Source organism: Grus americana, chromosome 10, assembly GCF_028858705.1.
Source record: "Grus americana isolate bGruAme1 chromosome 10, bGruAme1.mat, whole genome shotgun sequence".
Lineage (NCBI taxonomy): Eukaryota > Metazoa > Chordata > Aves > Gruiformes > Gruidae > Grus > Grus americana.
The window spans coordinates 14,571,765-14,588,204 of NC_072861.1; the positions used below are offsets into that span (position 1 = coordinate 14,571,765).

General features: G+C 40.9%; 2 protein-coding genes across 2 annotated transcripts in view; one reads left to right on the forward strand and one right to left on the reverse strand.

Annotated features, from left to right (window-relative positions):
• Nucleotides 1–739: 739 nt before the first annotated feature.
• On the forward strand, nt 740–5,924 carry STARD5 (StAR related lipid transfer domain containing 5). The gene is made up of 6 exons (XM_054837010.1): nt 740–897; nt 975–1,024; nt 1,161–1,293; nt 2,663–2,780; nt 3,758–3,851; nt 4,403–5,924. The coding sequence occupies exons 1-6, from the start codon at nt 808–810 to the stop codon at nt 4,548–4,550; spliced, it is 633 nt and encodes a 210-aa protein (XP_054692985.1). The 5' UTR covers nt 740–807; the 3' UTR covers nt 4,551–5,924.
• A 2,459-nt stretch (nt 5,925–8,383) lies between these two features.
• Nucleotides 8,384–16,440, reverse strand: part of IL16 (interleukin 16) — a 47,833-nt gene continuing 39,776 nt past the window's right edge. Inside the window, exons 16-22 of the mRNA XM_054837475.1 lie at nt 15,930–16,068; nt 13,633–14,728; nt 12,941–13,124; nt 11,108–11,209; nt 10,159–10,411; nt 9,109–9,234; nt 8,384–8,855 (exon numbers count right to left, since the gene is read on the reverse strand). Of these exons, the coding sequence (XP_054693450.1) occupies nt 8,662–8,855; nt 9,109–9,234; nt 10,159–10,411; nt 11,108–11,209; nt 12,941–13,124; nt 13,633–14,728; nt 15,930–16,068 (2,094 nt within the window). The 3' untranslated portion in view covers nt 8,384–8,661. The remainder of the gene's footprint in view (nt 8,856–9,108; nt 9,235–10,158; nt 10,412–11,107; nt 11,210–12,940; nt 13,125–13,632; nt 14,729–15,929; nt 16,069–16,440) is intronic.

The following is a 16,440-nucleotide window of genomic DNA, read 5'->3' on the forward strand; positions in this document are numbered from 1 at the left end:
AAATCCTAGCTCTTCTATTAATGGCAAGACTCTTCAGTCCAGCCTGATAAGCTTCACTGCGCAACTTTCTATCCATGGCCTTCATTACTCCTAATTTAATTCTATCCTGTTTTTCACACACCATTGCAATTTTACGCCTTCTTTAGGTGCTGAAGATTGCTCTTTTTTTTATGTCATTTGGATTACACTGGGATAAAAGAACCTTTGGCCAGGACCATGCTGTCTCTTTGCAGTCGGCTCCCCCAAGCCGTGCTGTGCGGCCAAGGGCTGGAGGGAGGACGGATGCCTCCTGGGCGTCTCACTGGCCACCCCGCAGCCCCAGGCCTTGCAGGGGATGTGTTGGCCGTCAGCTGGCATGGCTGCACTGCAGCCAGGCTGGCAGCAGGTGAGCAGGGGGTCACCCCATCTCTAGATAAGAGAACTCCCCTGGCTCCCTGCTGTGTTTGAAGGCCGGAGGCCACCTGAGTAACACTCCCTCACAGCTGCTCTCGTCCGGCAGCTCTTTTTCCCTCAGGCTGCTGCCCGGAGGCTGCCGGAGGGGAAGGCCCGCTGTTACCGGCCGTCCGGGACAGCCGGGCCATGGCCATCCGCGGCTGAGGGCTGGCCTGGATGGCCGACCCCAGCGCCGCCGCGAATTGCGCCCCGTGAGGCGAGGTGAGGCGACCTGCCTCCTCCGCGGTGGCGGCAGGACCGGCGGGAGGCCGCGGCCCCTCAGGTGAGGGGGCGGCGCCGCCATCGGCCCACGGGGGCGGTGCGGCCCGGCGCCCTCATAGGCGGTGGCGAGCGGCGGCTCCGCCCTGCCCGGCCATGGACTACGCGGGGCTCGCCGAGACGGCGGCCGAGAAGATGGCGCTCTACCGGCGGGACCCCGGCGGCTGGCGGGGCTGCCGGCGCACGGTGAGCGGGCGGGGGGTGGCTGAGGCGGGGCGGGGGGCTGGCCCGGCGTGGCGGCTGAAAGCTCCCCCTCCCCGCAGAGCGAGGTTTCGGTGTCTTGGAGACCTTCCGCGGAGTTCGCCGGCAACGTGTGAGTATGCCCGGCGCCCCGCGTTCATTTCCCGAGATGCCGGGGTGAGCCATCGCCCCCCTCGGTGCTGCCGCGGGGTGTTTGGGGCCAGGCAGGGTAGAGCAGCTCGTTTTGGTTTCGTTTCGTCCCGCCGCAGGTACAGGGGAGAGGGGATCCTGCCTGCCAGCCCCCAGGACGTCTGGGAATGCATAAAGCCGGTGGCCGGCGGGTCCAGGACCAAGTGGGACCAAAACGTGAAGGACTTTGAGGTCGTCGAAGTCGTCAGCGATGTAAGTTCCTTAAAAACCGTTGTGGCGCTGTTAATGCAGCGTTGTGTTCAGAAGCATTGGGCTCTGCACTGGCGTTCCTGTTGTAGTGCCTCGAGAGACAGCCCGTGTTGTGTGCGGGGAGGTACAAGGTCTCAAGAAGTTGCACAGCCTCTGGATCAATCTGACAACACTGGGAGTAGGAATAATTTTTTTTCCTTTTTTTTCTTTTTTTCTTTTCTGCAAATTGCATATCTTTTCTTATCAATGGCTTACCTTTCTGAAAGGAGCTACTAATACATTCTTGGCTAAATACTACATACTTGAAATCTTTAATATCATACATTTACATATTCCTGCACTACATTTTTGTTAATGCTGCAAATCAAGCTAAGCATAATTATTTTTAACAAGGTATTTGTGAGGGAAGAGGCGGTTTAGAGAATACATAGACTCAGCCAAGCAGCGAAGGGTTCGCGTCATCAGCATTAATTCAGGCCCTGTCTTTCACCATGGCAGCACGCGATGCTCTGCCCTTAACTTGGCTACCTGACCTTGGGACCCAGCATGTTGCCTCAGTGTCTCCGTCATTAAACCAGAGACGCTGCACTTGGAGCATTACAGATGAGGAGGGCTATGTATGAGCAGTAGTTTCTGCTGCAGCAGTTATACAGTCTAATTTCCAATCTTTTTTTTTTTTTTTTGATGTTTAAGTGTGTCAGAACCTTAAAAGGGCGTTAGATTTAGATCCCCAAATCTGAAGTGGATGTAGGTGCTCAGAGGCAGCTAGGGTGCAAACACAACCAGTCCCAGGGATGTTCGTGAAAGTCCTGGGAAGATTATTTTTCTTTGTATTTAGTATTAATTATAAAATTATACTTTAGAAATGCTGTAACCTTCCCCTTGAAATTCATAGAGTTTATCAGACTTGCCAGCACTCAGCAGTGTGATAGGAACCTCTGTTTTGGGGAGCCTATCACCACCGAATCCCTACAGAAGGGGATGGTAGTGTTAAGGTTTCTGCAGTGTAACAAATCTGGGTATCAAGTCATATCTCATGTGATATGGTGCTTCCTGGAAAGGAGAAGCATTTTAACTGTCCTGTGAGCACAGATGTGCCAGATTTGCTTTTCAGCATCCCTTGTGGTATCTGTCCTTAAACAACCTGGGAGCAACACATTATCACATTGGTTTTTTCCATTAAACTGTCCTTCATCAACATGCTGTCGTGCCTTTTGACTGTGCTGATTTGCATTGTGTTCGACAAACGGTGTAATAGAACTCCTTGATACAGTTTGGAAAGTGTGACTGAAAGAGTACCAGAAAGTATAGGGATTTTTCTGCTGTACTTTTGAAAGCATCAACTGACATAACTCTGTTTTGTGATTTCCAGACTGTCTCTGTATGCAGAACCACAACTCCTTCAGCTTTCATGAGGATTATTTCACCAAGAGAATTTGTGGATGTGGTACTAATGAAACAATATGAAGATGGTACGATGCTATCTGCTGGTAAGATGCTTGTGTTCTCAACATGTTCACGTTTTGTTAGGAGATAACCAGCAGTTACTGGGAATAAATATAAAATAAAAAATAAGTAACATGCTGTTTAGTAGTTGTTGATCTGATCTTGATCAGAAGATAAAATATTAGTGATCTCTTTGCATCGTTGTTCTCAGACCACATCAGTTATCTTAACATTCAGATAATTATGATATTGTTGGCCTGTGGTTGCTTCCCTTGCTATGCTTGAGATCGAATATTTCATTTACTATTAAGTTCTAGGGTGGTGGTTGGTTTTTTTAAGAATTTATAGAACTTTCTAAAGGAGTCCCGTTAGGCTAAATCCTGCTTTAACATTTTCTGCACTGCCTGTAGATTTTGGTGAAGCCATTGAATAAATGAACCACTCCTGTATGTGGCAATAATTGTTCTTATGAAACCAAATGGTGCTGATTTTTAATGGACTGCCACCATGTGGAAGGATCTTTCTTTTTTTTTTTTTTCTTTTTTCACTTTCCTGTTGTTTACTTGTAACAAGTCAGTGTTTTTATTGCCCCACTATTCAGCTGTGCCATTTTCCCATCCTGTTCAGGAATGCCTTGCCAGGAATTTATATACTTGCTAGAGTGCATATACCTCTGTGGTACAGATTTGTTGGAAGTAACTTGAATGACCTCTCAAGAAAAGCAATGCCCTCACACAACATGGGTTCAGTGACACTCCCTCAAAGTCTCTTGCTTGAAGTAACAATTGCTTCTAAATTCAGCACTGCTTTGATTTCCCCATTCCATGGCCAGAGCGGTTCCTTTTAATGTCCTTTTGACCGCTTGTGTGGCACAGCCCCACATTGAAAAGGTTATACTGCTATTCTTCTTAAATATTTTCTCTTTGAGGGAATTTGCTTCTCAGCCTGGTGCTTTGAGTACCAAGGACTCTTTCCCATCTTCTGTGAAAATGACACTGTTCTTGAATGCTTTTTCTTACAGCCACCAACGTGGAACACCCACTGTGTCCTCCTCAACCAAATTTTGTGAGAGGTTTTAATTATCCCTGTGGCTGTTTCTGTACACCTCTTCCAGGGTAAGAAGCGATCTGTTTGAACATTATGTATTCTAAAGCCCTTCTTATCCATCGTGCGGTGTGCTCATGTGTACATGGCCACATGTGAGCTGTAGCCTCTTGGCAATAGCATGTTTCTCTCTTCCTTTGGTAATCATTATCACCGAGCGCCCTTTTTGTTCTCTTTGTGTGTGCAATGAATTAGTCTCTCTTCATTTCCTAGCGGGAAGTCTTTAATGTTACAGGAACCATCGTCATGGTAGAATTCTCGCTGACCTCTTAAGCAGAGATTCAGCAGAACATACAAGTATGGTCTGAATTTTTGGTAAATGAGTATCCGGTTATTACATTGCTGTTAATTAATAAACAGAGTCATGTACCTAATTAGGGTCTAGTTTAACTGTAATTTGACTTGTGGGTATAGCCACATTCATTGAAATTTGGAATTAATGTCTGTTAAAAAAAAAAAAGTACTTGAAAATATCTATCATCGGACAATATATATGAGTCATTGTAAAGTTCTTAATGATTTTAAACAGCTGGCTATAAAATTACTTGTATTGTCTTTGCAGGGAGCCAGACAGAACTCAACTCCTCAGTTTCTTTCAGACTGATCTTGGTGGGTATCTTCCCCAGACGGTGGTGGATTCTTTCTTTCCAGCCAGCATAGCTGGGTTTTACAGCAACCTGACCAAAGCTGTTAAGGCATTAAGAGCCTGACAAGACCAATTGCTGACATCACCAGCTGAGGGTAGGAAAAAGCCTGGCAGCTTGAGGATAGCAATAGGAAGTTGGCCTTACAGGACTTTACTACCAGCAGAGATACTTATGAAAGATGAAAGGGGAACAATGGATTGAGTAAAGTAAATTTTTAAACCAGCATTTTCTACCTGTCTCTATGCAAAGCAATGCATTCTTTTCTGATATGCTATCCTTCATTTTCATAATTAGAAAAGTATCACACCAGAGGCTGAAAGGATCCTAGAGGCAGCACTGGGGGCTGTGTGCGGGAAGAAGATGCACATACTAGATCTGTTCTTGGCCACACTTTGTCAGCATCTGTGAGGAGGATCTTTGCTAAAATCCACTTAGCACTACAGCATTAGCCAGGTGCAGGTCACCCCTGTTTTGTGTGTGAAGCTCCCCATAGACTCCCATGGAAGAACGTTCCTACCCCAAAATAAGAGGCAGCTCTTTTGCTGTCAGCACTCATAGAGCTACTGAGCTGCTTCAGTGGGTCCAAGCCAACAAATGGTAAAAGCCAGAACAAATTGGATTTGTGTGGAGGATCCCAGCTGTTTGTTCCAGCGGACTTCAGTACTAATGGTAAATATGCCTTAAGTGCTTTTTTCCTAAATTGACATCTAGCAGTACAAATCAATTCATAGGTCTGTGGGTTAGAAAATAGACACTCTTCCTTCCTCCCTTCTGTACCAAACCCAGTGATTTCCACAATGTCATGCAACAAATTGCACTGACATAGTGGCAATAAAGACAGACAATGGAGCACTTTACTTGCCATTTTTTGAACTGCACTTGAAATGACCATTTTAACTGCACTTGAACATTTTTCGGTCTCTTGTGGTGAGATGTTTTAACGGGTAAATAATCTTTTCTATAGTTTAGTCTTGACTTGACAGGTCATAAGGACATTGCTTTTTCTCTAAGACTGGTTTGCCTCACAGTACTATCTTGGGAAATTGGCTTCTGATCTTGTGTGCAGTGATGCATCCAGCTTTAGAAAATATTTATGGTGCTGGTTACTGCAGGAATGTCAGACATTACTATAGATTACGTATTATTACAAAAGAAAAACTAATTGCTGAATTAGGAATTTAAATGCAGGTTGTGATTTTAACGCTGTAACTCAATTATTTAACTAGGTTAATATGATCTGCTTTCTGTCCTTGTATTTGTTTTATATTTAGTATAGGACTTTATATTTAGTACAGAACTTGCACACAAAGTTTCCCACTATAAATCTCACATTATGGAATAGATTTTTTTCAAGGAATCAGTTTTTAATCTAGTCTCCTTTGTGTACAAAGATGTAAAACCTTGTATGAGTGTAATGTAATAAATATTTTTCCACTACATCTTGCTGTTTTTCCTGTATCATCCTTTGAAATGGTTCCTCATGTACCTGCTTTGTCAGGGAACAAATGTAAGAGCCACTTGAATTCAGAGAGATGCTGAAGGTCCAAGGCAACAAGAGAGGGAAAAGCCTTCACTCCAGTTTACACTCCCCACTGAGGATTAAAGGTGTTTTGGTGAGAGCACTCACCCTCCCAGCTTCTTTCCCTTGGTGTTTGGTCCTTATTTCCAATTTAGATTGCCACTTTCTGTGCATAAGAAGAGTAACAAATTCACTGAGGACACATTTGGGCCCTGAGGTTACAGAGGCTCATACATATTTATTTAAATGTACTAAAGTTGTTGGCATGAAGTTCAGTATCTCAGCAAGTTTTTGCAGGATTTGGATTAATTTAATTAGCAAAAACTTCAAGATGCAGACCTCAGGTCACCACTTGTTATTCCTGCAAGTAAAGCTTTTGCAGACAATGGGGCTTTTTATTAGCTATTTATTATGTATTTTAATATTTTTATTATTGCTCTGAGCACTAAAGGTGGTAGGTGAGGTTCTTCCTTGGAATAACTTAAGGATCCCTTTTTGGAGTGCTCAACACATTCTATCTGGAAGGAATTTAGAGTCCTTCTGCCCTGCCAAATTGGAGATGGGAATTTCTTGGCAAAGATCATCTTGTAAGATCTTGGAGAACTCCCTAGTGAGACACACTGCCTGTCATACAGTATGTTTTGACTTCTTTTGATCTTGGCAGATGCCAGGAAATGCAGAGGCATGTAAAAACTGAAAAATTTTGGAAGTAAGAGCACCTCTGGAAAAAAACGAGATCAAACATGTCTTGGTGGTTCTGTGTCAGTTGTAAATTGATGAAATTTAATAGCTGTTGCAGGTAAGGACACCTTCAGCAGATGGCATTGAAGTAATTAAGGTATTCTGTACTGTGGCTGTAGCTAGTCCAGTCTCTGTTGTTAAAGTTATGAAGCTGACCAAAAATTTGATCTGTCTTTCACAGGAAAACTTTAACGGTGCTGAAGAGTTCAGGCCTTCTGTTCTGTACAGAAATCATTCATGTTTTTCCTATATTGGTGGTATGGGCAAGCGGTTGAAAAATTCTAGAATCTTTTATATGCACCAGGCATTTCCTTAAACTTTGTTAAGCCTAAGCCAATAATGCAAATTAAGTTAAATACAAGAAATTCTAAAAAACCCCAATGAAATATTGAGAGAGTTTCAGGTAGGTACCAGCTTAAAAGAAAGTACAAAAAGACTCCCTCTCATATTTTTCTCCTACCCTGGTTGCTACCCAATCCCTATATATTTTGTTTTGAGGATTGTTTGGTTGGTTTTTGGAAAACGCAACTCAATTGGGAAGGGGTTTGGAAGTGTTGGGGCACATGGCTTGTCAGGAATGTACTTTTGAGGATTAACATAGAGTTGACTTGTGAGGAAAGGCCAAAGCAAGTTGTATGCCTGGATGTAATTAATACTTTCTGCTGTCTATCCTACTTTCCTTTCTCTCAATTGCTGTTTCTGTGACATTGTGTTAAGTGCACAGAAAACAGCTTCTGAACCCCTGCAGTTGTATGGTTTGGTGAAATTAAGTATTCAAGGGTGCAGCAATCCCCAGCTATGGGAAGGTGAACAGCCAAGGACAATAACCAGTGCAGCCATCTGACTTTCAACTGGCATGTCACTACGTCCGTCCTGATGTTGCATCTCTTCCTTTAGTGAAATAGGTCAGAGAAGACCAAATAGTTGCACAAGACCATCTTGCCATAGGTACACATGCTTCTGCTGGTAAAATTCCGTACAGTGCTTAGAGAGGACTGCCAAAATGCCGATAGCGTTCAAAGCATAGATTTATCTCCAAGTTATTTAGTGTTTCCAGAATAAACGTTTGGATTCAGAACTTTTAATTCCCAAATGCTCTCACTGGTACTTTCCCTTACAAAATGAACACAAAGACATTTCAAAAAATGTGTGTGGTTAGAAGGTAAAAGTTGGTTCTAAATGGCCTTGTTACTCTCCTGCTGTAGTCCTCTGGCCAGAGGAAGGTTAGAAAAAACTCCACTATATTACCCTCAGCATCCTGCCTCACCCTTGCAACACTGCGAGACAGTCCTTTACCACCACCACACCCCACCGTGTTTGCCTGCTGGAGTTGAGATGGTTCTGTCAACTACTAGTAGAAAGATAGCCTAGACGGGTTTTGGCTGTTCTGTGGTTTGAATAGAAATGCTGGAGTTTTTCAGGGATGTTGTCATTTTGACACACAAAATTGCACCCCCTTTCTCTGCCCTTTACACATTCTCAAAGGCTATTCCTTTGGTGTAGTGTTTAGGGTTGTAGACATATTTCTTCCTCCTGGGAAGGTAAGGCAGGGAACAAGACTTGTAGAGTAGGACTGAAAACTTAGCACAGAATGTGCATTTGATATTTGTTAAATTAATGGCTTAAAATAGGAGAGTACTATAGCTATCACATATTTTATTACAACCAGTATATTATTAATAGTCATTATATATAATTCTACACTTTGGAACATCTGTTTCTGAATGCTGAAATAAGAATCGTGTACATTTTGTGCAGATCTTACTTTATCCTAGACAGCTTGCTCTGTAACTGGCAATAAGATCATACATACTTTTCATATGCACTTTGAGTATCTTGCTGTGCTTGCCAAATGGCTGCAAGTAATAAAATCCTTTTCTGTTTGTAGTATTGGCAGTAGTCTAATTCCTCCTCTTACAAAGTTTCAGATGACTTGGTGGTAACAGAGCTTGGATTCTTCCTCTTGATGATAGCTGTGATGGGTCCATCAGGTAATGCCTTGATTATATTCCATGCTTCAAATCGAGTGAGTCCTTGCATGGCAGTTGTGTGCACTTGTAGTAGCTCATCACCAGGCTGAACAGGGCTGCTTTGTTCTAATGCAGTCCCTGGAGAAAGAAAATGAATTTCCTTTAATTCTACGTGCAGACTCTTTAACAGATCTTTTACTTATTAAGGATCACCAGCATGTTTGGTATAAACCACCTGGTCTCAGCAGGCAACAAATTGCTGGCACTGCACAGGATAATGCTGCATTTACAAAAAATACCATTTTCATGGGTATAAATCAGCAGTCAGTTATGAACTGCACAAGTTTGCATCAGCTAAGAACTTGCTGTATATGTGTTTAGCTGTGTTTACCTTTAAATATCCTGTTGATGATGATGGGTTTATCTCCATGAACAGAGCCCTTCCCTCCTTCCAGACTGAATCCTAAACCGGCAGGTGTTTTTTCTAGAATTACAGTGCAGATTGTATCTTCAGTTGCTGGAAACAAATGGAAAGTTAGCAGATGGGCACTGCATAGTCTGAAAAGCTAAAACATCTGTTACAAAAAATGAACTTCTGTTTTGTTTGCAAAGGCACCATAAACTGACAAATGAAAGAGAAAACTGTAACTTTTGATTCCTCATTTTGTCATTGTAAGGCCCTCTGGGAAACTGGGGAGAGCAAGTTGTGTTTGAATTCATGGCAGGATGGAAATACAAAAATTAAAGCTGGTGACATTTGCTAGAATTAGAAAAATCTGTTCAATGAACAAAATTTAAGGTAAACATATTTTTCTTAATGTTAGTTATGAAATTGTTATCAACCTACAAGCTGCTAATGTTTATTTGCAGTACATAAATAAAGCCACGGATCTCCAGATTATGCTTTAGGGGGGAAAAAAAAAAAAAAACAACAAAACAACAAACCCCACACCACAGAAATGTCTTAAGAATATGAAAGGTTCTGCAAAAATCTGACCCTGCTATGTTTCAGATGAAGCCACCTGCTATATCAAACAATAGCACATTGTTTGTTCAAACCAAAATTCACAGAGAAAGTCATGTAAACCAGAATCTAACAATATTAGACTAAAGAATCACTGTTCACGGAGTTGTCATTATACCTTCTGTTAGATGTGTTACTACGATAATAATCTTTGTATGTCTACAGAAATTCATACAGAGGACCACACTTGTGTTTTTCCAAAGGGTTCCTTTATTTTAGAAATCTGTTAATTCTTTCCCTTTCCAACAAATTTATTACAAATGTCAGCTTCAGGAATGTTTTATTAACCATGCTGTCTTTAATCATGGCTCTCAGATTTACACAGCCAATGCTGAACTGCTTTATGAACATCCAGACTTCAGGTGATGAGTAAACACTTAGCAGGTGGAGGCTGCAAGGTAATGCCATTGAACTTACCAGACTCTTGTGAGGCATCACTTGCTACCGAAGATCTGCTAGAGTTGATTGAAACATTGAGATTTTTTTCTCCATCTTTAGCTTTTCTAGTGACAACAACAGCTTGTCTGGGTTGTCGAGCCTGTCGCATGATTGCTGAGGCATCGTTGTGAGTCGCACCTTTAAGAGACTTTCCATTAATGGACAGTACTTCATCTCCTTTCTGAATAGTTCCTTCCTGAGATGCTAGTCCGTTGGGAAACACTTTGTGTACCTATTGAAGAGCCCAGTCACCACACACACACAAGGAAAGAGGGGAAAAAAGGACAAATCACTAGATCGCTCAGTTAATACTTTTCTACCATGCACATTTTCCATTCTTTGCCAAGAACAAGTTGCGTCTAGCACGTTTCAGGACTGAGGGCTGAATAAATTTGTGCAGAGAAGTTGTTCTGGGCACAGCCCTCTTCAAGCAGCCAGGCAATCTGTTTAGCCCCGGTATCTGCATGCCCATGGTATGTACCTTTCTTGCGCTACTTCCTGACCCTTTCACTGCTCTGCTAGCGGGAGGTAGAAGACATGAAGCTAGGCTCTAGCTTCCTGACCCCTTACGTGTCTACACGTTCATCTCATTCCTCCTGACCACCCTGCATGGTCTTCTATAAGCATGTGAATAAGATGTTAGTTAGCTCTTGCTGAAGGCTGTATGTTATTCCCCTGAGGCTGTGAGAGCTGTTAGGGAGTATGGTGCCCTAGGAAACGGGACACTGCTGCCAGTCACCTGGAGAGGGCAGCTCTGTGCAGAAGGATCCTTTTTTCACCCATTAAGACAATGATTGTTCTGACTCTATCATTACAGCTGCCTACTTTGATTATGCCAAAAGTCAACCTCTGTAGTAGAAAACCAGTAAGTTACGTGTTTTTAGATACAGTTGGTTTTGGACTATTTTTTAACAAAGATGCTACTTACTGTTATCACTTTGTTTTCTAGATCAATGCCCCCTGCCAGGCTGAATCCAAGCCCGGTATCTTCTTCTTTATGCAAAATTGTAACATGAATATCATCAAATTCCTAGGCAGAGGAAAAAAAAAAAAAAAAAAAGAATGTCAAGAACTTCCCAATATATACGTCAAGATGATTGGAAAATCAGCATGTCCGTTGTGCATTTTTTTTAACGAGACTTAGTGGCATAAGCATAATACTGAGACATTTAGTATTTGGTTTTGATCAAATTTACCTATCAACTACCTATTTTACAAAATGCTATTCTGTGTCTAAAATGGTTCTGGTTTGTTAAACAGGTTATCAGTTGGATCTGGAACATAAATTGAATTATGTTAAAAAGTATAGATATCATGTACTGTAGAAACAGAAAATATTGCTGAATTATGTTAGACGATCTTTTCATTGAAAAAGTGGAAAAATAATTTGGCATACAACTCCTAAGTGTCACAGCTTAAAAATTGCTTCTTAGTCTTTTTTTTTTTTTTTTTTTTTTAAACACTATTCTAGTAACAGGTGGAGTAAGCTGTCTCCGACTGTGTTATCCCAAAGATGAGTTTGTACTGGGTAACAACTCCTGTTTAACCTAGTTTCTTAAGGAAACACAGCTTTCTTGACCACAATTTCAAAATAATGTTTAGCATGTAAGCAAGTGTGGTTGCATCTTTTGGTATTGTCTTGTTTCCTTCCACAGTGGAATCCACTGGCCAGCTGTAACCAGGCAGAGGGCACCTGCTGCTCTGAGATTGTCCTTAAGGTTCCATGAAAACAGGCGACTTGATATGAGAGAGGCTAATCTCCCACGGAGGGCAACATTGCAATGTAGCTTTTACTTCTGAGCAGACCAAAAATATCAACATGGGATGTTGACAAGAAACACAAATTGATACAAACCTTGTCTTTCATTAACTCTGTTTGTCAAATTGCTTTTTGTTTGCTACATACTAGCAAAGTTTGATGTATTCAGTAAGACTTTGTCTCTGGCATGAGACTATGTCTGCTTAGTATTCTGACAGGCAGACATGAATTCACTACCCATAGTCCATGCAGTACGGACACAAACCAGGACTAACCTGGGAGACATGCCACTGCGGTTAGCTAAGAGGCAACAGCTCTGTTAGCTTAGGCTCACTGGTGCGTCAATGCAGTTCTGCAGCTTTTGCACAGCTTGGAGTGTCTTAACGCAGCAAGCACATAGCTGCCAGCAGAAGCTGAGCTGTTTTCAGTGCAGAGCTCTGGATGTTATCTGCTTTTCCTTTGAGTGTGAGCAGTCTATAAAAGTCTTTACAGTCTGGAATGCACACATTTAACCTTGATTTTTACTTATTCTGGGCTTTATCACAATTCTAGATGAATCCAGTTAGACTAAAGGTTGCTCAGTATCCCGAAAATGAGGTTTTGGGGATCTCAGACTGGCAACCCAAATAAAAAGAAAGACCTCCTCTATCATAGAATCATAGAATGGTTTGGGTTGGAAGAGACCTTAAGGATCATCTGGTTCCAACCATCCTGCCTGGGCAGGGATACCCTCTACTAGACCAGGTTGCTCATGCCTGCTTCTGCATACGCTGACCTTAATTGCTGGATAGCTGTTATCCCACTAATTAAATGGGTATCACTCTTGCTTAGTTATCTTTGAAGACTTCTTCAAGATTTTTGATCAAAAGAGCTAAACATTACTACCGGTGCAAATTGAGATGACTGTTTTATTTGTTATGATACGAAGTTGCAAAGATTAACCAGGCACATCCACTCCACGGCTTTCTGAAAATCATGCACAAAAAGAAAAAGCAGATTTACCTTTAAGGTTGCTTCATCTAGCGATTTGACTTCCTCTATAAGCTTTGCTAACTCTTCAGGGGAAAGCAGAGAGATGACAGACTGCCCTGACACACCGGATGCTTGAGGTGAGCCATGTTCCTGTTTCTCTTCCTCTTTCTCATTGTCTGCTAGATTCACAGTATATTCTCTCAATTCGGAGAGGCTGTCCCATTGTAAAAAGAATAAAAAAGAAACATTGAATTATGAAAGAACATACCCACAAAAGCATGGCACAGACAAGTTTGGAGCAGTCATCATTTGATCTTATTTAATTGGGGTGGTAGCTCCTATAGTAAGTATAATAAATACATACAAATGTAAATTAATCATGTTAGCCTAACAGAAGTAAGATGCATCAGATGAAAAGGATAAGAATAATCTCTTGGCCCCAGGCAAAAACAGACTTAAATCTTCTTTATCATGGCAATGCTAGAAATTTTCCTCCTTAAGTAGGAGGAAGTGTGAAATATACATGTGCTTATATATTACAAATTAAAAGAAGTGTAACAGTCATGTGAGCCATTCAACCTGTATGCTCTAAAAAAATTCTTAACTTAGTCTGTGCATTACTACTGTGTGCTACTACCTTAGAATGTTAATCTGTCAGTGGATCAGCACAGATGCTCACCAATGCTGATCTGCAAATCTGATTTTTAAATACAGTATCTTACTTTAGTGAAAATCCAGTGTCCAGGTGATGATTCTCACTTGCGGGTGAGGGAGAAGTCCCATCCTCCTCCACAGAGGACTGAGACAATGTGTCCAGAGATTCCCATGCACAGTTTCCAGAAGAGACTGGAGACTGAGGAAGGCAAAGCAAAGATTTCATTAAAGCAGATGACACCTGGCTGCTGATGGAATAGATTTTGCTATACTTTTCATCATATGTCTTCATCATCTCACAAGACTGGGTAGCAGTAAGTGGGAAGCTTCGTGATCGTAGGCTGTGTGCTTTTGCAACCAATACAAGATGGGAAGGTGCAATGGATTCTGTAGTTGAGACACCCGAGGAATTTTCAGTGTTGGCATTGTCGCTTTTCTCTGAGCTAGCCACAAAGGCCTCCCCGGGAGAGGAAGATCTATCTAGGCTCTTTGTACCCATGACCACGGGTGACTTTGACTGTTGTTGGCTAGTTTCACAATGTTGGAGAAAGGCTTGGTTTAAATGAGTTGGAGCCACTTCTGACCCTGTTGCAGTAGGAGAGTGTTCTTTCTGGACTGATGGTTTCAGGCTAAACCTTCGGTGTAATTTTTCAGGTGACTGTGGAGCACTCAAGGATTCAAACGAGCTTATTCTTTGTTTTATTGATGATCCCCTAGGGGAGACTCGGGATAAGCTGGATTGCAGTTCTTTGCTGGAAATACTCTCAGGGTCAGGAGGACTTTGATCTGCCTGTGGTTTTAGATCTGAATTTGCTTTTCTCAATCCTTTCAGACTTTGGCGAAACCAGGCTGGCTTAGGTGCAACAGGAGGACCCTTTTTCATGCTGTCATTTTCACCTGATTTTAGTACTTTTGAACTGACTGTTTCTGATTCTGATTTCTTCAGAGCTGTCTCTGAGCTGCTTCGATTTTGATTCTCTTTGTTTGTGTCGATGCCAGGTTGCAAATGTAAGTGGACGTTATCTTCACTCATTGTAGGATTAAATAAGCTTTTTATGCAGTCAGAAATTTTAACCCAAGGGTCTTCTGTTGTTATATCAAGACTATAATCTACCCGTGCTTGTCTTTTAAGTACAGGCTTTTGTATTGATGAAAGTGGATTACCTGTATTAGAGAAACATTGATTATAAACGAGCCTCCTTCTGCTGCTGCTTCTCCATCCCTTATCTATGCATTGCTAGTAATTCATTAAATTTCAATTTCATTCAAGCCTCCAATAGGTATTTTTTAAAGTTTCTAAAAAGTTTAAACTTTTTTAAAATTCTGAACTCTTGATCTACAAGTTCTGAATTTAACTGAAATTAACTGAAAAACAAGGCTCTTCTGTGCTTATATACAAGATCCCTTTTCTAAAGGGCCTGCAACTTCTAAAGGTAACCTGAAATTCTGAGGTGCTGAAGTGATGATATAGGCTATAAAAGTTAAAATAGAAGGCTAGAATTGCAATGTTTTTGCAGCCTAGTGAAAAAGCTGGTGTTACAGTAAATTCTTTTAAAAAATCATTTTTCTTTCCCACCTTTATATGTATATCCCACTCTAAAAAGAATCTCCCGTGAAGATCTTTGATTAATGTTTATGTTTCCTTAAATTTACGCAGGCATTTCCAGTTGTATTTTTCTAGTAACTAAAAGCTCAGTTCTAATGTAGGAATATTTTTTACATCACGGACTGATTAAGCATTTTCATGTTAGACATGGTAGAGCTGAATGGCAGCAAATTTTTGTCTATGCAGTTGCGGTTACTGTTATCTGCTTCAGCGTAAATAAATTATTAATTTTTTAAGGCACCATTTTTTTTAATGATCTGAGGCAAAAGTTACAGAATTACATAACAGTTTATGTTGTAAGAGACCTCTTGAGATTGTCTAGTTCCCTTAACACTAAGTTTCCTTAATCCTAACTAGCACAAGAAGATTATTATCAGTGGTTTGTACCATTGCAGCACTTGAGCCTTGAAACTATGTGTAAAAATGTCCTTTAGAAATGTTAAAACCCATCTTTAGTATCAAATTTTTAATATAAATAAGCAGTTTCATCTGAAGAAATGCAGCAATAGTGTATTTGTCCATTAACACTTTTTTTACAATAAATCATTTATTATGCTGGTTTTGATATAGTTTCCTCTTTTTTTTTTTTTTTCAAAGATTAATCAATAATTTGAAATTTCATCTGTTCCCCCCAAAATTTACAGATATGCATTGAAGTTGACATTTAAAGAGAAAGGTGAAGTCAGCTTGATACCCATTTTGGAATCCAAACTAAATGCTAGGTTCAGCTGCAAAAAGAGTTCATGGAATTAAACATACCTAAGTTTGCTTTTCTTTCTTGATCTCTGCCCGCTGGAACAGCAGTTATGTGTTCAGTATCATATGTTGTAGGAGAAGTGGTAAAGACACTGTGGGTTACATCAGTTTGTCCCTCTAGCATTGGTTCTCCAACTTCCTGCTGAACAAACAGGAAATAGAAGTGTGTCAGAATGTAATTATACAAACCACACTATATATGAATCTGGTAAAAAACTCATATTTTCATTTGGTTTTAATCTGAAAAGAAATATTGAATAGAAATCAAGCTTTCGCTTCTGCTTGGGATGTAATCCTCATAGTTCTTAATTTATTCTATATTTCAAGAGTGCTGACATGATCTTTTATGGTTACTCTTGTAAAGACACTGTGAAAAAATGCAATTAACATCTCAAAAATTTAGTAATAAACTTTATAATAAAATAAAAGAATGCCTACTCTAATTTTCAATTTTTGTAAAACCCGCTATTCAGTACACTTTTGCAAACCAGTCAAGCAACTTTCCTCTAACTTC